At 45.0% G+C, this 21,995-nt stretch overlaps 1 protein-coding gene across 7 annotated transcripts in view; it reads right to left on the bottom strand.

Annotated features, from left to right (window-relative positions):
* CEP89 (centrosomal protein 89) overlaps positions 1-21,995 on the bottom strand; it is an 85,068-nt gene that overhangs the window by 58,416 nt on the left and 4,657 nt on the right. For 6 of the 7 annotated variants that reach the window (XM_027516004.1, XM_027516003.1, XM_027516000.1 and 3 more), the window contains 3 exons: positions 15,193-15,351; positions 10,837-11,023; positions 109-211 (listed from right to left, as the gene is read on the bottom strand). In XM_027516004.1, coding sequence (XP_027371805.1) covers positions 109-211; positions 10,837-11,023; positions 15,193-15,351 — 449 coding nt within the window. Of the gene's footprint in view, positions 1-108; positions 212-7,123; positions 7,255-10,836; positions 11,024-15,192; positions 15,352-21,995 lie in introns of those variants that run through there. The other variant, XM_027516007.1, reaches the window with a different exon arrangement.

The raw sequence follows: 21,995 nt of genomic DNA, 5'->3' as shown, positions 1-21,995 counted from the left end.
AACCACGGTACAGAGGTGCAATGGTTATATGTTCCTCCAAATGAACCAATATTTATGGCCATAAAATGCTTTTACGAGAAATGTTTTAAAAACAATTTTTTTTTTTACCTTTTCCTTGTGTATTCTCTGGTGGAATAGGTGAGCCTGGAAACCCATCTTGTTCAGAAATACTTTCCTCATCTTCAGTGTCCACCCCGTGTGACGATGGAACCTTTTTGTTATCGAAGACAGAGGAACAACACGTGGTAAGCACTTCTGTATAAACTTCCTCCCAACAAACTCAGCTGTCTTATTCCATACCCTCTCCACTGCTACCTCCCCTCCAAGACATAAATGGACTACACCCGTGGGTCCCTCAGGAAAAGCGCAACGGCAAAGGCAGTGCCATCCAAATTATGCTTAAGCCAGCGGTCCCCAAACATTTTGGCACCAGGGACTGATTTCATGGAAGACAGTCTTTCCACAGATGGAGGTGGGGGGTTGGGGATGGTTCGGGCAGTAATGCAAGCCACGGGAGCAGCAGATGAGGTTTCACTTGCCCACCCACCGCTCACCTTCTGCTGTGCAGCCCAGTTCCTAACAGGATAGTCCGCAGCCCGGGAGTTGGGGACTCCTGGCCTAAGCCACAGAGACCTTCACAGCTATGCTGCACCGCATCCCACCCCATGCTACCTAGGCACCTGGCTTCCCCATTCCTGCAAGGAACCAACTCAGGAAAAGGAGCTACCTCCAGCCTGCTCTGTGCAGCACCCAGTACCACCGTGCCCTGGTGCTGATGCTGTGTTGTTCACCTCTACATGGGGCAAGAGCTGCCGACCTGCCCCGTGAGAACCCTCACCAAGGCAACTGTTGGGGATCGGGGCCCATTACGCTTGCTGGCTAGGAGGCCACTGTGAGTGTTTCCTGATGGAATGGGACTCTCCCCCCATCACTATCTGTGAAAAACTCCCTTGCAGGGTCACGAATGGTAGAGCTGCCCCCCACAGACCTGTGAGCTGGGTCTGGGACCACCCCGATGAGCAGGAGGCTGCCTCACTGGCAGAGCTCTGGGAGAGGGGGGGGTGTGAGGACAGAGGCTGCCCTCAGGGAAGAGCAGAGAACCAGGTCTTGTACAATAAGCTGAGGCTGGTGCTCCCTGGGTGGCTTCCCTTCCACTATTCTGACTCTTCGTAAAATCCTGCTTATGTGATCAGCCTGGCTTAGCTGTGCTGTGCTGCAGGCCATGGACGTTCCATCCCCATGGGTGGGAAGGGGCCAGCATTGACCAGCAAGATGCCCACAAGAAGGGGCATTTCAGGGCCAAAAACTAAGGCTCACAGGCCCACCAGGCTGGGGGTAGGGGGCTCTGGGGTGACATGGCTCAGAGCTGCAGAAAGGTCTCCCACTCTACTCATCATTGAAGAAATTAAAAAGAAATGAATCTCTTAAGCTTTTAGCTCCTAGGGACCATCTGCCTTGTTTACCCTGTCAAAGGTATATTAAGCTACTCACTTTTATTTAGGAAGTATGAAATGCTAAGGCGACTCAAATACTATCATGAAAAGTGAAAGTGAAAGTCGCTCATTCGTGTCTGACTCTTTTCGACCCCATGGACTATACAGTCCGTGGAATTCTCCAGGCCAGAATACTACAGTGGGTAGCTGTTCCCTTCTCCAGGGGATCTTCCCAACCCAGGGTTCGAACCCAGGTCTCCTGCATTGCAGGCTGATTCTTTACTAGCTGAGCCACCAAGGGAAGCCCAAATACCATCATAACGATACCCTATTATGGAAAACTGCTTGTTAGTATCTACTTGTACAATGGCTGATAGTACCTTATGGCTGCTTATGCCTTATGATTATACATACACCACTCATCAGTATATACGAGTGGTACATACCCACCACACATGAATGTTCATAGAGCACTCTTCCTAAAAGCTCCAAACTGGAAACAACCAAATATCCACCCTTAGTAGAGTAAATAAGTTACTGGATGTTACAGCTGTCCGATGGGATATCACACAACAATAAGAATGAACCAACAACTTCCACACAATGACAGAAGGCTCTCAAACACTCCAAAGCATACAAAATGTATGATGAAAGTCACAGAATCTCTAGAATGTGCTGTGTGCTTAGCTGCTCAGTTGTGTCCAAATTCTTTGCGACCCCATGGACTGTAGCCCACCAGGCTCCCCTATCCATGGGATTCTCCAGGCAAGAATACTGGAGTGGGTTGCCATGCCCTCCTCCAGGGGAATCTTCTGACCTAGGGATCAAACCCAGGTCTCCTGTATTGCTGGCAGATTCTTTACCATCTGAGCCACCAGTGAAGTACAAAACTAATCTAAGGTGATTTTTCTAAGATCTAACCTGCTCTTGGAGTCAGGGCAGCGGTTAACTCTGGGGGAGCAATGACTCTTCGCAGTCACAGAGGACTTCGGCAGTCTAGCAGTATTCTTCTTCTTCTTTTAATCTGGGTGGAGGCTACTTTGCAAAAATTCACTGAGCTGTAAAGTTACAGCTTATGTGTCTTTTGTGTATATATAATACATCGATAAATAAGCCTAAAGAATTTGTGACAACATTCTAGAAACACTCTAAAGTTTTAATGCAAAGCATTGTTAAAAGTACCAAATACTTCAGAGTGTGAAAATCACCTGAGTAACTAAAAGAAAAGTTGTCTGGGTGCTGAAGGGAGAGAGGTGGAAGCCAGGCGCCCCAGCCACAGTGCTGCCATCCCAGTGGCCAGGAGTGGCCTTTCCCACATCCGTCTGCAGCCTTGGCCTAAGCGCCTTCATTCTCCTCCTGGGGAGGACGCTAACTAGGATTTTAAAGAGTAAAATGTACATGCTAGAATTTACAGGGTGATTATTGGTGGGGGGGAGAAGCTAGTATAACTTAAGCTAGTTGAGGGAAAGAAATAGAACTAAAAAATCCATCAATTCAAAAGAATGAACAAGAAAAAAGATACAGAGCAATAGGACAAGCAGGAAACACAGAAATGACAGATTTAAACCCAAATATACCCATGAATACATTAAACATAAAAGAACCAAAAGCTCTAGTAAAAAGAGAAAGGAAAATTTTGTCAAATTTGGTTAACAAAAACTATATACTGCATTGAATTATAAACCTTTTTTTTGGGGGGGGGGGGTGGTGGTGTTGTGCAACATGTGGAATCTTGGCTCCCCATCAGGGATCAAACCCTCATCCCTGCATTGGAAGCAGAGTCTTAACCACTGGACCACCAGAGAAGTCCCAAATTGTACACTGTAAATGGATGAATAGTACGATATTAATATGTGAATTATATCTTGGTAAACGTAAAGAAAAAACAACTAGATGCTGTTTATAAAACACAGCTAAACATAAGGATGCAGGAAGGTTAAAATTAAAGGATAGGAAGAAATAGACCATGCAAATATCAAAGAAAGATGGAGAACGTCAGATGAAAAAGACTTTAGGGCAGATCACAATTTCAGAGATACAGAGGGTCACTTTATAGTGACAAACTGTTCAATTTACCAGGGAGGTAAGATTTGAAATTTGTACACACCTAAAAATGTAATCAGATGTAAAATAATACATCCACCCTGATCTCACACCTACACAGTTCAAACGTTAGCCTGTGGGATCTCTTCTCACCTGGAGGTGAAAGCACAGTATTGGGAACCTGGCAGCACAGCAAGGGCGCCTCAGTGTCTAGATCCCGTGACCGTGGGCTGAGCCGACTGTAGAGCCAGCGCTGGTGACCCTGGGGACGCAGAGGGTCCAGCCCCAGACAGAGCTGGCACCTTCCCAGGAGCCTCTCCTCAGATCAGTGATGCCAACGTTGGAGCCCCACCACAAAGACACACTAAACAGACACGACTGGTGGAGCAACAGAGGGGTCCAGCTGGCTCCACCCCGGGGTGAAGTCCAGGCAAGAGTGTAGTCAGACTGTGCAGAGAACCCAGGTAACTCGGGGTCGGGGTGGGGCTGCAGGCAGCTCTGATCTGTAAGGTGGAGGGGCCTTGCGGGCCTGCAGTGGGACCTCTATAGGTCTACAACATGCTGGACCTCCCCTGGTGTGGCATGTTACAGGGAACGAAACAAACGTTTGTGATCCATGCTTCCTCACTGCTGTATGGAGGAGACCTCACTGCTAGAAGGTGGCAGGGTGCATTCTGAGCAGCTTTTGGAATCGGCGGGAGTGACAGCTTGGTGCCTGATCTGTTCTCCTGGCCTTCTACTGTCACCAGCGGGATTCAAGCTAATACAGAGGTGCTCACATTGCTAGAGCAGAGTCCGTGATCTGCACGCATACACACTAACCGTGCGGATGTGTATGTGTAAATGCAGACAGGGAGACTGCAGGCACCTCAGCCCCGCCCACTCAGCAGTCAGTGCCCCTCTTTCTACCTTGCTGAGAGAATCCCAATTTTGTTTGGTGCAAGTAGGCTCGAATCACAGTAATCCTTCTCTCTTCAGCCAGTAACCTGTCAAGGGATGGGCATGTGACCAATGAGCATCCTGCTGGCGGGCCTCTGGAAAAAACATTCCCCGTCATCAACACAGCACTGCCTGAAGGACCATGCCCCGCTTCCTTCTTCTGCGGGAAGAACTGGCTGCCTCTGGTGATCACAAAGAGCAGGCCAAGGGAATTTCAGGCTCCTGTGTTCAATACGCAGCTGAAACAATTTTGGAATCGCCTACCTTTTCACTTTGTTGTGTGAGAGTTAAATGTCCATTATCTAAACCTTCTATTTGATTATTTGGAGGCAAGACGATGATACAGACACAAAGTGACCACAGAGGCCTGTCCTGGAGAGAAGAGGAGGGATGGGACAGCAGGGGTTAGGGGTGGTGTTTGCTTAAAAGCAGCATCAAACTTTTTTATAAGACATGGAAATTCATGTATACTTGGGTAAGAGAAAATCTTAAAGAAACTAAAAGTTAAAAACTGCAGAGAGAACGGGGAAACTCCTAATCCTCAAGAGCAGCAGCAAGAGTCCCCACTATTCCTTGGTCTCCAGAAGTTTCTAGAGATAAATGGTTCACACCTGCATGAATGATTCCTCTCTGGACCCAAGCATATGGCAGATATTCACATACCTGTCTGTGGGTAGTTGGTTGGATGAATAAATGAACAAATGAATGAATATATGGTATTTTATGACAGAATGTTCTGCAAATCCACAAACGCACCAATAGCAAGAATGTGTGACAGAGGAGCTCTAATAACATCGTATCAGTGATTCTATTGGAAAATGGTAGCAGGCATTTTGGGCTTCCCTGGTGGCTCAGCTGGTAAAGAATCCGCCTGCAGTGTGGGAGACCTGGGTTCGATCCCTAGGTTGGGAAGATCCCCTGGAGAAGGGAAAGGCTACCCACTCCAGTATTCTGGCCTGGAGAATTCCATGGACTATATAAGCCCATGGGGTCACAAAGAGTCAGACATGACTGAGCGACTTTCACTTCATTTCAGCAGGTATTCAGACTACACTCTCCTCACTTAAAACCTACTAAAATCAATGAAAAGAAAGAAAGAAAGCTTAGTCAATGGCCAGAAAACAGATACCAAACCTATGAAATTTGGAAGAAAGGGAAAATGTCAGAAGCTGCCAAACCTCCTCAGACTTCAGAAATGCAGGCGCTCTGACAGTCACAAAGTGTCACAGGTACAAAGGTTCAAAGTGATCCTCCGATGGGTGCACTGACAGCAAGGATGTGACGGTGCCAGGAGACATACAGTCATTCCCACGGGGCAGATGGGAGAGCTGGCGAGGCTGAAGGGAGATGCTGAGAGAGCCCTCCTTTACCCTCCAGAATCCAACTCTGTACTCTCATAGACGCTAGATACAGCACAGACTGACATGAGGAATAAAAGAAGAGATCCAGGAGATCAAGAAAAGTGATAATGCAGGACTTCCTGGTGGTCCAGTGGCTAAGACTCCACACTCCCAATGCAGGGGGCCCGGGTTCATCCCTGGTCAGGGACCTAGATCCCACATGCCCCAACTCAAGATCCCTTGTGCCACAACGAAGACCCAGCGCAGCCCAATAAACAAACAAAAATATTTTTGCAGGAAAAAAAAAGTGATGAGGCCACAGAAAAACGTGTGACATAAATCAGCAGAACTCAAACAAGCAAAAGGCAAAATGAAATAAATACAGAGGTAAAAGTTATACTGTACGCATGCTCAGCTGCTCAGTCATGTTTGTCCCTTCACAACCCCATGGACTGTAGTTTGCCAGGTTCCTCTGTCCATGAAATTTTCCAGGCAAGGATACTGGAGTGGGTGCCAAGAAGCCATAAAACACAGTGACAAGGCGCTGAGAGGGATGAGGGTACACAGAGGAAATCACACAAAGTGATGCTGAGAAGAGAATGGAGGGACAAGGGATTCGAGAAAAGATACCAGACATGGAAGACAAATAAAGGAGACCCAACAAACGCATGTCTTGTGTTCCCAAAGCAGAACGGAATGAACCGACGATGAAACCAGTCAAAGATAAAAGAGGGGAGGAAAATATTTCCCAGAAAATAAAAAAAGGGAGGTGGAAAATCCATGTCTTCAGAATTATGTAAACTAAATTTCAGGAAAAAAGGACAGAAAATAATAAACACCACTGTTAATCCTAGTGAAATTACTGAACTTCAAAGGATAAAGATGAACCTACAAAAGTTATCAGGCAGAAAAATCAAGTGACCTCAAATGAGAGAAGAAAAGGCTGTAACCCCTTCTCTGCTGTTACTCTCGGCGGTCATTTCAGAAAAGTTATATATGGTCCCACGCGACCAAGTACCCTTTCTTTGTAACACTCACCATAATTCTAATGGATTAACTTAACTGTGGGACTAGGGACCCTTGTACTGATTCTCCAGCACCTAGCACATGCCTGGTACTCAGCTGGACAAATAGATGTCAAATTATTTACCGACCCAAAGACACTGTCCACGCTGACAATCCTTTACAGGATGGAGGCGCTGAGGCACAGGGAGGTTATCTGACTTCCCAAGTCATACACCTGGGAAGCAGAGAAGCCGGAACTTGGACCTGGGTTTCTGAACGTCCCGGCACTGCTCTTGTTGCTGGGCTCTCGTACCGTGCAAACTGACCACACATTCACACAGCCCGCTTCCCCTCCAGCCTTACTTTTTGTGGCACCAACAAGAAAACTGCTGAAAACAAGACTTGCTTTCCATTGCTAGGCCATTTGCTTTCCATTTGCTAGGCCACTGCTAGGCGGGTACACACTTCGCACAAAGATGTTTGCCCAAACTACCCTGAAACACAGAGAGAGGCGTGAGGCAGAGACTTATACCCAAACTGCCTGACGTGGGCTGGTCTGTGTCCTTATCTTACTAGTTTTGATTGAAAAGAATAAAGGCATAAATTATTTACCTGAGATTACAAAATGCTTATAGTAAAACTAAGGAGCAAATAAGAAGCAAGTGTCTACAGTAAAAATAATACTTAAAAAAACAGAACTAAATGGACAGGGAGGCCTGACGTGCTGTAATTCATGGGGTCGCAAAGAGTGGAACACGACTGAGCGACTGAACTAAACTGCACTGAAGGCAGTGTCTCCTTCACTGCTAGCGCCATCTAGTGATTAAACAGTGGTTTTTTATGCACCAAACACCCATTCTCTTCAAAGATACGTATTTTAATCCTCAAAAACAAACAACAATCTTTACGTCTAGCTAACAGTCTTGAGAGGCTCAAGGACTGTCAACACAAACTCTGATTCTAAACAGGAGAAACGGGTTGTCCTGATCTGAATCCTGCCTCTGCCACTGGGTGGTGGGCTGGATGACCCTGGGCAAGTCACTTATCCTATTCTCTCTCACACGTACCCACACAGGTGTGAAGTAAACGAAATGGCATGTGTGAGCTGCCTGTGCACGTGTGTGTGTGTTAGCCACTCGGCCATGTCCAACTCTCTGTGACTCCAAGGACTGTGGCCTGCTAGGCTCCTCTGTCCATGGAATTCTCCAAGTAAGAATACGGGAGTAGGTTGTCATTCCCTTCTCCAGGCGAATCTTCCCGACCCAGGGATCGAACCCAGGTCTCCTGTGTTATGGGCTGATTCTTTACCGACTGAGCCACCAGGGAAGATATCAAATGCTCAGAAAAAGTCAATGTGTCTTCTTCCCCTTGAGGTACTAATCCTGAGACTGTGGGAAACAAATCCCTTTCCAGCTTCAGGGCCCTTTCATTCGTTCCTCTGCAGGTTATGATGAGACCTTTCAACTGCAATCACTTACTAACACTCCACCTCTGGCTCCGCCCCTGGGCTGCACTGCGGAAAGGCTTTCCTCTTGGCTGGCATGTGCCGAAAGGTGGAGACCTGCACCCACACACTGCTGCTGGGAAGGCAAGTGGGAACTACTGCTCTGGAGAACAATTTGGCAACACCCACTGGGGTACACGGATCAAGTGTGCAACGGAATAATCTAGATGTTCACCAGTAGGTGAGCAGATAAATAATGTGTATGCAACTCAAAAAACTACAAAGCTGAGAGGAGGAAAGGTGGGTTCCTGTATGGTGACCTTTGCACAATTAAATATATATACATATAGTAACACATTTGTTTCCTGACACTTATTTGCAGCAAAAGAATAAAAACAGACTTCCAGAACACATCCCAAATCCAGGAGGAGATGGCCTTCCAGGGATGAAGCAGATGGGAGACAAAGATTTCAACCCTAACCATAATTTTCTTTTACTAAAAATTGGAAGCAAAAAAAAAAAAAAGGTAAGATATCAGTACTTGCTCATCCTAGAGAATGAGAACACTAATGTGTTACATTATGTTCTATATCTCAACTGTGGGGGTGCCTGGCTATGGAAAATGCACCTGTTCAGCTTTAATAGACGGCGTCAAACAGTTCCCCCCAACAATGGTGGTGCCAACTCCCACTCCCACAGCCCCTCCGCCTCCTCCCTAATCCTTGATACTGTTCGTTGCCTTGCTCTACTTTTTAAATTTTTAAAACAAATTTCTGTACTGTACATGGGTCCTTGAGCCACCAAGACACAGTGGCCTGAAAAATAAAATTGTATGTTTCATTAACAACAAAGGAAAACAAACAAACAAACAAAGGAGCTTGTGGAGGGCACTATTCTCTCTCTCCACTCAGGTCAATGTGGTAGCAAGCTTCACTCCCAATTTTCCTATCACATGTCCAGAAGAGTTGAGTGCTACAGCTCTACCTATAGCCTGGGTCCAAAATACCAGCCAGGAAGTGTGCAGCCATGAGGGCCGGTGGGTGCTCACACGGGCCTTTCAGAGCCCTGGGGGAGACCTTTTTAGGCTCTTGGCACCTGTCTGCCTGTCCAGGGCTCTTTGCTGTGGAGAAACCTAACTCTGCATGTTAAAGCCTGTATATGCTAGAAAGTGATGGTCAGTTTCTGAAATACATAAGGATTCCACAAAATAATTTCCCTAAGACCATCTAAAATGTAATTCAAAGTAGTGGAGGATAATCAATAGAAATAAAATTAGTATGACCATAGTCTGACATTGCAAGTCTTTAAGTAGAGTCACTACAAGTAACATGTTATAGTGATGGTGAAAAAGAAAAAAAAGAGAAAGGAAAAAGGAATTACGGTGTTGTCTTTTGCCATTAAAGAAATGGTGCTATCCAGCTTTCAAAACCCTAGGAACACAAGAGTTTAAACCAGGACATGTGGGCAATGGTGGAGAACCAGGCTCCTTCAACCAGAGAGGTATCTCAGCTCCCCAACATGTGAAGTGAAGTCACTCAGTCATGTCTGACTCTTTGCAACCCCATGGACTGTAGCCCACCAGGCATCTCTGTCCATGGAATTTTCCAGGCAAGAATACTGGAGTGGGTTGCCATTTCCTTCTCTAGGGCATCTTCCTGACCCAGGGATCAAACCTGGGTCTCCCACAATGCAGGCAGACTCTTTACCATCTGAGCCACCAGGGAAGCCCCCTATAGGGCTGAAATAGAACCTATGTCACCCAGACAGCCAGAGATGAGAGCATGTAAGAGCTTGAACTAGACACTCACACATGTACCCTAAGAATGTCAGCTACTGTGGAGAGACGTGTGATGATGCTCCTTGTCAGGCATGAGTCTAAAGAAACACTGCAACGTACACATACGGAAAAGTGACAGGAAAATCAGCTCAGGGAGGGGGCAGTCAAAGGACAGAGCAGGATGACTAGCAGTGGATGGAAACCTACGTTAAAGACAGGAAGATGTTTCTCTGTTTCTGAAAAATTTGTCTTGAAAGATAAAGGAAGGAGTTTTAAATTTTGGGCTTCCTGAGTAGCTCAGCTGGTAAAGAATCTACCTGCAATGCTAGAGATTCTGGTTCAATTCCTGGGTTGGGAAGTTCCCGTGGAGAAGGGATAGGCTCCCCACTCCAGTATTCTTGGGCTTCCCTGGTGGCTCAGACAGTAAAGAATCTGCCTGCAGTGCAGGAGACCTGGGTTTGATCCCTGAGTTGGGAAGATCCCCTGGAGGAGGGCATGGCAACCCGCTCCAGGATTCTTGCCTGGAGAATCCCCATGGACAGAGGAGCCTGGCAGGCTACAGTCCATAGGGTCACAAAGGAAAGAGCAGGATGACCAGCATCAGATGGAAATCTATGTTAAAGACGTGAAGATTTTCTGTTTCTGAAGGACTTGTCTTGAAAGATAAAGGCAAGAGTTTTAAACTTTAGCCTAATAAGGTAGAAAATGAGACTGGACCAATAATAAAAAATAAGCCCCCAAACAACAAGCCATTAACAGCTGGAGAGAAAAGGGACCTATTTTCTAATGCACTCGGCACACTTTCCTGTGAGTTAATGTCAGGGTGTAGAAGAAACGCTGGAAGGTGGCAAGCACCTGGTTTCTGTGTGGTGTGGCATACGTGGCGTCGCAGAGACTTCCCTCTTCCTTGCGAGCGCTGGCGTCTCCAGACTGCCTGCGGCTGGACGACAGGTGCGAGTCAGTGTCCTCGTCCTCCTCATAGCCCAGCATTTCAAAGGATGGCAGAGAAGATCTTCTTCCCGTTTCATTCTGCCAGTGTGGTCTGTGTTAGAACATTCAAGATCAAGATAAAGAACAAGCCGCTTAACACCTCACACTGGTTTATATACATGTAGTAAAGGCACCGCCTCCAAGTCCCCCTGTGATGTTCTGGGACCACACGACAAAACAGGCAGCAGCTAAAGGGTGAAACCATCCGCTGTTCCATCTCTTTGTAGAATTTCTTTCCAGTTTTTCTCCTAGATTTCTATAGTTATAATCACTGTATACATATACAATTTGCCTCCTTGTTAATAAGTCTTTAAAGTCAGACTCGAGTAGATACATCAGTTCAGTCAGCGATTCCCCGTACTTAGGTTCCCTCCCCCCCAGTTTTTACTGACACAAACAGCTCTGCAATGAACACCAACGTGCAATCTCTTCTGTATTGAGGATTCATCCCATAAAACAACCACATAGAGAAAGGCCAGAGTCAAGCAGTATGAACACTTCACAGGTCCACATGCATCCCCATAGAATCACTTCCCCAACCTGTGACTACATCAGTAATAATTGTCTAAAACTTGCCAAAAGAATCTAAGTGAAGTGAAACTCGCTCAATTGTGTCTGACTCTTTGCAATCCCATGGACTGTACAGCCCATGGAATTCTCCAGGCCAGAATTCTGGAGTGGGTAGCCTTTTCATTCTCCAGGGGATCTTCCCAACCCAGGGATCGAACCCAGGTCTCCTGCATTGCAGGCAGATTCTTTACCAGCTGAGCCACAAGGGAAGTCCAAAGAATGTAAACCTCACTGCAAAAATGTGCATTTCTTACTGAGACTGGGTGCTTTTCCATACATTTGTGTGTGAGTCTTGGTTCTTCTATTGTGAATTGTCTGCTCATGTCCTTTGTCCCTTCATCTACTCCGATTCTAGTACATTCATTCCAATTTGAAATGAACTTTTCCACCTACAAAAATTAAAACTCTGACTTTGTATTTACTAGTAATATTTTCGCAATTCTGTTGATTTTATTTTGGCTATGTAAATTTTTTTAACATACAGATGATTTAAAACTAAAAATTTTTTTTTAACCTTCCAAATTCTTAGCTCAGAAGTAAACAGTAGTCATCTCCTTCTGAAAGGTTGGATTAGACTGGATATAGGACCTCGTGACATTTCTACATATATACAAATTAAGCCTTTCATTCAATAGGAATGTTTTGGTGCATGAATTACGCAAGGCTGAAATCTGATTTTTTTCTAATGCTGCTAACAAATAAACTGTTGAATCCTGTCCTTTCCCTTTGATCTGTGTGGCTGCCTCTATTAGAGTTTCAATATCCTTGCAAACACTAGGCTCACCTCAGGACATTCTTGTGCACCTCTTATCGCTGATCCAACACTCCTTTAACTACTTCAATATGTCTTAAAATATGATGGGGCTAACACAGCCCTCCCCGAGTCAACATTCTTCCCTTCCAGATACCCTTTTACAGTCTTATCTGATTATTCTTTTCAGTGAATTTCAGAATCACTTCCTCATCTTCAGCTCTTATTCAGCCAAAGTATAAATTCTCAGCAGGAGAAAAACAGGCTATACTCAAACATTTCAAAAATGGAATCAAGATTAAAATGCAAAAACCAAAAGTATAAACACATCCTGCCGCTACTGCTAAGTCGCTTCAGTCGTGTCCGACTCTGTGCAACCCCAGAGACGGCAGCCCACCAGGCTCCCCTGTCCCTAGGATTCTCCAGGCAAGAACACTGGAGTGGGTTGCCATTCCCTTCTCCATAAGTGTAGCTCAATCAGTAAAGAATCCACCTGCGATACCGGAATCCATCTGTGATGCAGGAGACCCGGGTTCAATGCCTGGGTCTGGAAGATCCCCTGGAGGAGGAAATGGCAACCCACTCCAGTATGCCTTGCCAGGAAAATCTCATGGACAGAGGAGCCTGGCGGGCTACAGTCCATGGGGTTGAAAGAGTAGGACATGACTTAGCAACTAAACCACCAACATCCTAGAAGGAAATATGTGAGCATTTGTATAATGCTGCAGTAAGGAAAATCTTTCTAGATTTGATAATAATGTCAGAACTACAAACAATGATATTTATTACTACATAAAAAATATAGAATTTCTTGGTATGTTTAAAAAAAAAACCCTCAAATATCAAAATTAAATACACAGGGCAGATAAAAGTCAAATCTGGTGATGTAATCCCCACTCCAACCCCACGAGCTCTTAAAGCGTCTTCTCACCGCTCCTCGGGGAGACTCCAAACCTTGGAACAGGATGGCAAAGGTCCCCTAAGCCTGCCCACTCCTCCAGCACCATCTCAGGTGACTCCCCACCTCACTTGACTCCTCCCAGCCACAAATATCCTCCCCTTCACATGCTCACGTGTGTCCTACTCCCTCTTCTCTGTCTAAAAAGCTCATCCCTGCACCATGCTTCATTCTGAACTCCAAAGCCAAATTTGCCTGTTACTCCAGGAGTACATCAAGGCTGTATATTGTCACCCTGCTTATTTAACTTATATGCAGAGTACATCATGAGAAATGCTGGGCTGGAAGAAGCACAAGCTGGAATCAAGACTACCGGGAGAAATATCAATAACCTGATATGCAGATGACACCACCCTTATGGCAGAAAGTGAAGAGGAACTAAAAAGCCTCTTGATGAAAGTGAAAGAAGAGAGTGAAAAAGTTGGCTTAAAGCTCAACATTCAGAAAATGAAGATCATGGCATCTGGTCCCATCACTTCATGGGAAGTAGATGGGAAAACAGTGGAAGCAGTGTCAGACTTTATTTTTTGGGGCTCCAAAATCACTGCAGATGGTGATTGCAGCCATGAAATTAAAAGACGCTTACTCCTTAGAAGGAAAGTTATGACCAACCTGGATAACATATTAAAAAGCAGAAACATTACTTTGCCAACAAAGATCCGTCTAGTCAAGGCTATGGTTTTTCCAGTGGTCATGTATGGATGTGAGAGTGGGACTGTGAAGAAAGCTGAATGCTGAAGAATTGATGCTTTTGAATTGTGGTGTTGGAGAAGACTCTTGAGAGTCCCTTGGACTGCAAGGAGATCCAACCAGTCCATTCTAAACGAGATCAGTCCTGGGTGTTCATTGGAAGGACCGATGTTGAAGCTGAAACTCCAGTACTTTGGCCACCTCATGCAAAGAGTTGAGTCATTGGAAAAGACTCTGATGCTGGGAGGGATTGGGGGCAGGAGGAGAAGGGGATAACAGAGGATGAGATGGCTGGATGGCATCGCCAACTCGATGGACATGAGTTTAAGTAAACTCCGGGAGCTGGTGATGGACAGGGAGGCCTGGTGTGCTACGATTCATGGGGTCTCAGAGAGTCAGACATGACTGAGCGACTGAACTGAACTGAACTGCACCATGCTGACCAACTCCCAGCCCTCAGGCCATTCCCAGCTGGTTCTTGTACATCCCACAGCTCTTCCCCAATGCCTCCCCCCTCGGGAGGAAACCTTCCTGATCCTTAGCCCTATGTCAGCCCTAACCCAGCTCAAGCAATAGAGAAAATGATGTTAAAGAATAATGGTTACAGTACAGGCATCAACAAAGGTAAATTCAACAGTGTGACTGTTCAGAGAGGACACTCATGAGAAGTTGTGACTGACAACTCTCGCCATCTACGGTTATGGCTAAAAGCAGTGAATTCATGGTCTCGGTGCTGCCATGAAAGCAACCAGTGTCTTCATAAGCTATAATTTAACAAGATCCACTCTGGAGAAAGTTTGGATACAATTCAAGACTGATTCAGAGAAGGGAATGGCAACCCACTCCAATATTCTTGCCTGGGAAATCCCATGGACAGAGGAGCCTCGTAAGCTAGTCCATGGGGTCGCAAAGAGTCGGACCTGACTGAGCGACTTCACTTTCACTTTCCACCTTCATGCACTGGAGAAGGAAATGGCAACCCACTCCAGTGTTCTTGCCTGGAGAATCCCAGGGACAGGGGAGCCTGGTGGGCTGCCGTCTATGGGGTCGCACTGAGTCGGACATGATTGGCGTAACTTAGCAGCAGCAACAAAACTGATTAATGTTCCAGGACACTATTTCTTTGACACTGGTGATAAAAACCTGCATGCTAAGCTCTAGTCACAGCCACATGCACACACACACACACCCCCACGCAGAGCTGCTCCCCCTCTGCCCTGAGAGGAAGCTGAGCCCAGGACACGGTCCTTACTGATGCCTCAGCTCTGAGGTAGTGGCGTAGGGCTCGATCAAACTGTCCTTTTCCATGGAGGTCATGTCGCTCTCAGAGTGGGCTCTCCGGCGAGGCTGAGGAATGGCAACGGTCCGGCCAGTAAGTGTTGTCGATAGAATGGCTGCAGCCAGAGCAGATCTGTGGACAGAATCACCCCAGTGAGTCAGTGAGACACGAACCCTCAAGCTGAAGGCTGAACAACAGGACACGTGACTTAATCAAGGTTTCTTTCAGCTCTACAGTGTTCAGAGCATATCCACTGACTACATGCCTGCAGTCAGCCGGCTGTGTGCCATCACTTCATTCCCACAGCAACTGCATCAATAATTTGTCATCTCCGTTTTCAACAGACATTAAATGACTTCTCTAAGCTTTCCCAGTTAATGGAAGATGAAACCAGGTCTGTGATCCAAGCAGTCTATGTTCAGGTAGTGTTCCTATTAGAATGAAAGATCGGAATGGAAAAAAAAAAAGAGAAATAAAAAGACATAAAAGAAAGGAAAAGGAATTTGACAGTCTTGCAAATTATTCAAAACTATAACACAGGAAAGTGTGAAAGTGTTAGTCACTCAGTTGTATCTGACTCTTTGCAACCCCATGCAGACTATAGCCTGCCAGGCAGGCTCCTCTGCCCGTGCAATTCTCTATGCAAGAATACTGGAGTGGGCAGCCATTCCTTTCTCCAGGGGATCTTTCCAACCCAGGGATCAAATCTGAATCTCCTGCATTGCAGGCAGATTCTTTACCATCTGAGCCACCAGGGAAGCCCTATAATATAGGAAAGACAGAATAATAGGTTTACCCTCCCACGTGAAAAATCAAAATAAACAATTAATTATCCCAGCTTACTGCCTGAGAGAATGTCTAGGTTACAGCACAGAGAGGAGGAAATGAGGTGGAGCTGGACAGACTCTCTTGAGTTGTGGGAATGGAGTGGAGAGTCAAGGAACACCAGGGCAGATAGAATCTTCAGGACCAGAGTACCAGAGAGGAGAGAGCTGAACTGAGAGAACTCCATAAACCCGCAAGAGGCCCCACTGAGAGCTCAGCAAAATGCTCCTCGGTGCGTGAATGCAAGGACACTGCCCAGGGCCAGGGGAGACCCATCCAGGAGGATGGGAGGAACAGCGCCTGATGCTTACACACAGCTGAGGACAGCGCCTGTTCCCACCAGACAGATGGGAAAACACTGCAATTCATGGGACACTGGGTACAGCACTCCAAAAGCAGAGGAGAATGAACAGCCCGAGACTGAACACTGCTCTGACCCTGCCTAACAAGGCAGAAAAGCAAGACCCAAAAGATCAGTTCCAAGTAATTCCATTGTATCCCAGAACAAAATTCAACTAGACTTACAGGAATACAAAAATATCCAGCACTCAGCAACGTGAAACTCACAACAGTGTCTAGCATGCAATCAAAGATAACCAGACATGCAGACAGAAAAACATGACCTAAAATGAAGAGAATAATCAATCAAAACCCATCCAGAACTGAACTCACATTAGAAGCAGCAGAGACAGACATTAAGACAGTTATTATAATTGTGTTTCATATGTTCAAAAAGCTAAGCAGGGACATGGAATATTATTAAATAGACCTGAACTTCAGGAGATGGAAATTACACCAGATGGGGTTAACAGTTAGGTTACATATTGCATAAAAATGAGTGAAACCTGAAGGTAAAACAATAGAAAATAACCAAAAAGAAACATAGGGAGGGAAAAAAGAAAATAGTAAGATCTGAGATTAAAAAAGGGATTGTTTCATGTTTTAAGTCACTACGTTTTAGGAATTCCCTAGCAATTCAGTGGTTAGGACTCCTCACAATCACTGCTAAGGACCTGGGTTCAATCCCTGTTCAGGGAACTAAGATCCCACAAGCTGCTCGGCGTGGCAGGGGAAAAAAAAAAAAAAGCTGCCAAGTTTTGGTGTAATTAGTTACCTGCCCAATAAATAACTTCCATCAAATGGTGCTAGAACAACTGGCCACCCACATGCAAAAAAGACTTCCCTGGCGGTCCAGGGGTTAAGAATCCATCTTCCAATGCAGGGGATGAAGGTTCAATCCCTGGTTGGGGAACTAAGATTCCACATGCCCCCAGGCATCTAAGCCCTTGAACTGCAACTACTAGCCCGTGTGCTCTGGAGCTGACTCCTGCATGTGCCACAGCTAGAGAAGCCTGCACGCTGCAACAAAAAAAGATCCTGTCTGCTGAAACGAAGACCCAGTGCAGCCAAAAATAAATAAGTAAATAAAAACATTCTTTAAAATAAATAAACACAATGGAATTATATTTTTTTAAAAAGTGAACTTGAATCCATACCTTGCACACCATATGCAAAAATTAACTCAAAATGCATCATAGACCTAAATGTAAAGGCTAAAAGTATAAAACCTCTAGAAGAAGCTATAGGAAAAAATGCTTTATGACTTTGGGTAGGCAAATATTTCTTAGATATGGTACTGAAATCTTGATCTATAAAAGAAAGAGTTGACAAGTTGAACTTCATAAACATTAAGAATTTCTGCTCTCTGCAAAACTGTTAAGAAAATGAAAAGACGAGCCACAGATGAGAAGAAAATATTTGCAAATCATGTATTTGATAAAGAACCTATTTTATATTCAGTAACAGTCAATCCTAAAGGAAATCAATCCTGAATATTCATTGGAAGGACTGATGCTGAAGCTGAAGCGCCAATAGTTTGGCCACCTGATAAGAAGAGATGACTCACTGGAAAAGACCCTAATGCTGGGAAAGATTGAGGGCAGGAGGAGAAGGGGACGAAAGAGGATGAGATGCTTGGATGGCATCACTGACTTGATGGACATGAGTTTGAGCAAGCTCTGGGAGTTGGTGATGGACAGGGAAGCCTGGCGTGCTGTAGTCCATGGGGTCACAAAGAATTGGACACGACTGAGCAACCGAATGGAACTGAATAGGAAAACAATTCAATTTTTTCAAGTGGGCAAAAGATGTTAACAGATACTTTACCAAGAAAGTTATACAAGGGCAAATGAGCACATCAAAAGATGCTCAACACCATTAGTTAGTAGAGAAATGCAAAACAGAAACATAAGGATACCACCACACACCTATTAGAGTGTCCAAAAGTTAAAAGATTGGCCAAGATAATCCCTTCAACCTGGATCTGGCAAAACGGCTCCCACAAAGAGAGATGGCGAGAAGAGGAGGCTAGTCTGCCATCAACGAGGTGGCGACCAGAGAGTAACCCACCAGCATTCACAAGCACATCCAGGAAACCAGCTTCAAGACAGGTGGCCTGGGAACCGTTGAAGAGATCCAGGAATTTTCCAGGAAGTTGACAGGAACTATACAGATGTGCACATCAACTCCAGGCTCAACAGAACTGTCTGGGCCAAAGGGATAAGGAATGTCCTATACTTTATCAGTGCGGTTGTCCAGAAGGCGTAATGAAGATAAAGATTCACCAAACAAGCTCTGGACATTGTTACCTATGCATCTGTCACCTCCTGCAAAAACCTACGAACAGGGGACTTTCCTGGTGGTCCAGTAGTTAAGAATCCACCTTGCAACGCAGGGGACACAGGTTGTAGCCTTGGTCAGGTCATGAAGATCCCACACGCCACATGGCAACTAAGCCCACGTGCCGAGTGCCACAACTACAGAGTCCGTGCACCACAACAAAAGATCCCATACGATGCAATGAAGACCCTGTGCAGCCAAATAAATAAATGTTTTTTAAAAAGATTATAAAAAATCTCTATACAGTCAACATGAACGAGAACTAATACCTAATCATCAAATCCTTACCAACACCAGACCAAACCAAGTGTTGGTAAGGATATGAAGAAATGGAAACTCACACTGTGCTGGTGGGACTATACATAGAATAATAATTTGGGAAACAGTTTGGCAGTTTCTTAATAGGTTAAATATATCCTGACTACGCTAAATCTTTTGGCTGTGTGAATCACACCAAACTGTGGAAAATTCGTCAAGAGATGAGAATATCAGACCTTACCTATCTCCTAAGAAACCTGTGTGCAGGTTGAGAAGGAACAGCTAGAACTGGACATGGAACAACCGACCGGTTCCAAATTGGGAAAGGAGTACGTCAAGGCTGGATATTGCCATCCTGATTATTTAACTTTTATGCAGAGTACATCATGTGAAATGCCAGGCTGGATGAATCACAAGTTGGAATCAAGATTGCTGACAGAAATACCAACAACCTCAGATATGCAGCTGATACCACTCTAACGGCAGAAAGTGAAGAGGAACTAAAGAGCCTCCTGATGAGTGTGAAAGATGAAAGTGAAAAAGCTGGCTTGAAAGTCAACATTCAAAAAACAAAGATCATGGCATCCAGTCCCATCACTTATCACTTCATGGCAAATAGAAGGGGGGAAAGCGGAAATAGTGGCAGATTTTATTTTCTTGGGCTCTAAAATCACTGCAGATGGTGACTGCAGCCATGAAATTAAAAGACACTGTCTCCTTGGAAGGAAAGTTATGACCAACCTAGTCAGCCTATTAAAAAGCAGAGACATCACTTTGCTGACAAAGGTCCGTATAGTCAAAGCTATGGTCTTTCCAGTAGTCATGTACGGATGTGACAGTTGGATCATAAAGAAGGCTGAGTGGCAAAGAAGGGATATTTTTGAATTGTGCTGTTGGAGAAGACTCGATAGGCCCTTGCACTGCAAGGAGATCAAACCAGTCAATCCTAAAAGAAACCAACCCTGAATATTCACTGGAAGGACCGATGCTGAAGCTAAAGCTCCAATAGTTTGGCCACCTGATATGAAGAGCTGACTCACTGGAAAAGACCCTGTTGGGAAAGAATAAAGGCAAAAGTAGAAGGGGGCGGCAGAGGATGAGATGGTTAGACAGCATTACTGACTCAGTGGACATGAATTTGAGAAAATTCCAAGAAATAGTGGAGGGCAGAGGAGCCTGGGGTGCTACAGTCAATGGGGTTGTAAAGAGTCAGACACAACTTAGCGACTGAACAACAACTATATGACTCGGTCATTCCGCTCCTAGATACTTTCACAAGAGAAATGAAGCACAGGGCCAAAGACTTATGCACAAATATTCATAGCAGCTTTATTTCTAGCAGAGAATCAGCCCACCAGTTGCTGAATAGACAGATGAATGGACAGACAACTGCATATTCACATAATGGAATGCCATTCAGCAATTAAAAGCATGCATTACTGATTTTCACAACAATATGGATGAATCTCAAAATAATTATGCCGAGTGTGAGAAATCAGCATAATTGTTTTGTGTAATTCCGATTCTATAAAATACTAGAAAATGTAGACTAATCTATGGAGACAGAAAGCAGGTGGATGGCTGCCTGGGAGGGTGGGGCTGACATGTGGGAAGTGAGAGAGCGGGAGGGAGGAATTACAGAGGGGCACAAGGAAACTGGAGGGGAAGACAGGTACAGTAATTATCTTGATAGTGACGGCGATGGTCTCACGGGTATAAACACACATCAAAACTTATCAAAGTATTCCTTTTAAATACCTAAGATTATACGTCCATTATACCATAAAATTGCTTTTAAAAAAGATAAAAGACTGTCTAAAGCAGAAATAAGAAGAACAATATGCTTTGGGATTTATAATATACAGAATAAAATGTGTAACAACAGTAGCAAAGGATGGGAAGGAGGAAATACTAAATTCTATTGAAAAGCAGACATTACTTTGCCAACAAAGGTCCGTCTAGTCAAGGCTAGGGTTTTTCCAGTGGTCATGTATGGATGTGAGAGTTGGACTGTGAAGAAAGCTGAACGCTGAAGACTTGATGCTTTTGAACTGTGGTGTTGGAGAAGACTCTTGAGAGTCCCTTGGACTGCAAGGAGATCCAACCAGTCCATTCTGAAGGAGATCAGCCCTGGGTGTTCTTTGGAAGGACTGATGCTAAAGCTGAAACTCCAGTACTTTGGCCACCTCATGCGAAGAGTTGACTCATTGGAAAAGACTCTGATGCTGGGAGGGATTGGGGGCAGGAGGAGAAGGGGATAACAGAGGATGAGATGGCTGGATGGCATCACTGACTCGATGGACGTGAGTCTGAATGAACTCCAGGAATTGGTGATGGACAGGGAGGCCTGGCGTGCTGCGATTCATGGGGTCGCAAAGAGTCAGACACGACTGAGTGACTGAACTGAACTGTTACACTAGGTGTAAACTGGAATCATGCCAGTGGAATAACATTAATTTGAATGTTAGTTTTCAGAAAAAAAATTATCTAGAAATAGCCCAAATTTATCAAAACTATGTTGATTATTTGGGACTTATAAAAAATTACAATCCAGAAATATATTTTTGGAAAACATAGGAGACAATAGAGATTTTCTAATGAGTCTACAGCACACTGGCCACAATACAGCTGCTACATAAACATTTAAGTTCTTTTTTTTGCTTTCATTTGGCTGTGCCACGTCTTAGTTACAAAATGTAGGATCCAGTTCTCTGACTAGGGATTGAACCTGGGCCCCCTGCATTGGGAGCACAGAGTCTTAGATACTGGACCACCAGGGAAGTCTCCAGAAACATTTAGGTTCTACGGACACAACTTAAGGGTTGTTCACACAAAAAGTTAAGAGCCAGACAAACCTACAAACCATCGCAGCAATGCCACCACCCACTAACCACGAGGCTCTAGATCAGTGACTAACACCTGAATCAAAACAGCCGCCAACAGGACCTCTCTCCCAGGTTTGTTGAGAGGATGATATGAAACAAGGCTTCTTAAGCACTAACCAGAATGCTTGG

The sequence above is a fragment of the Bos indicus x Bos taurus genome, chromosome 18 (assembly GCF_003369695.1).
Source record: "Bos indicus x Bos taurus breed Angus x Brahman F1 hybrid chromosome 18, Bos_hybrid_MaternalHap_v2.0, whole genome shotgun sequence".
Classification (NCBI taxonomy): Eukaryota; Metazoa; Chordata; class Mammalia; order Artiodactyla; family Bovidae; genus Bos; species Bos indicus x Bos taurus.
Note: the sequence above shows the minus strand (reverse complement) of the source record. Positions and strands in the feature narration are given on the sequence as shown.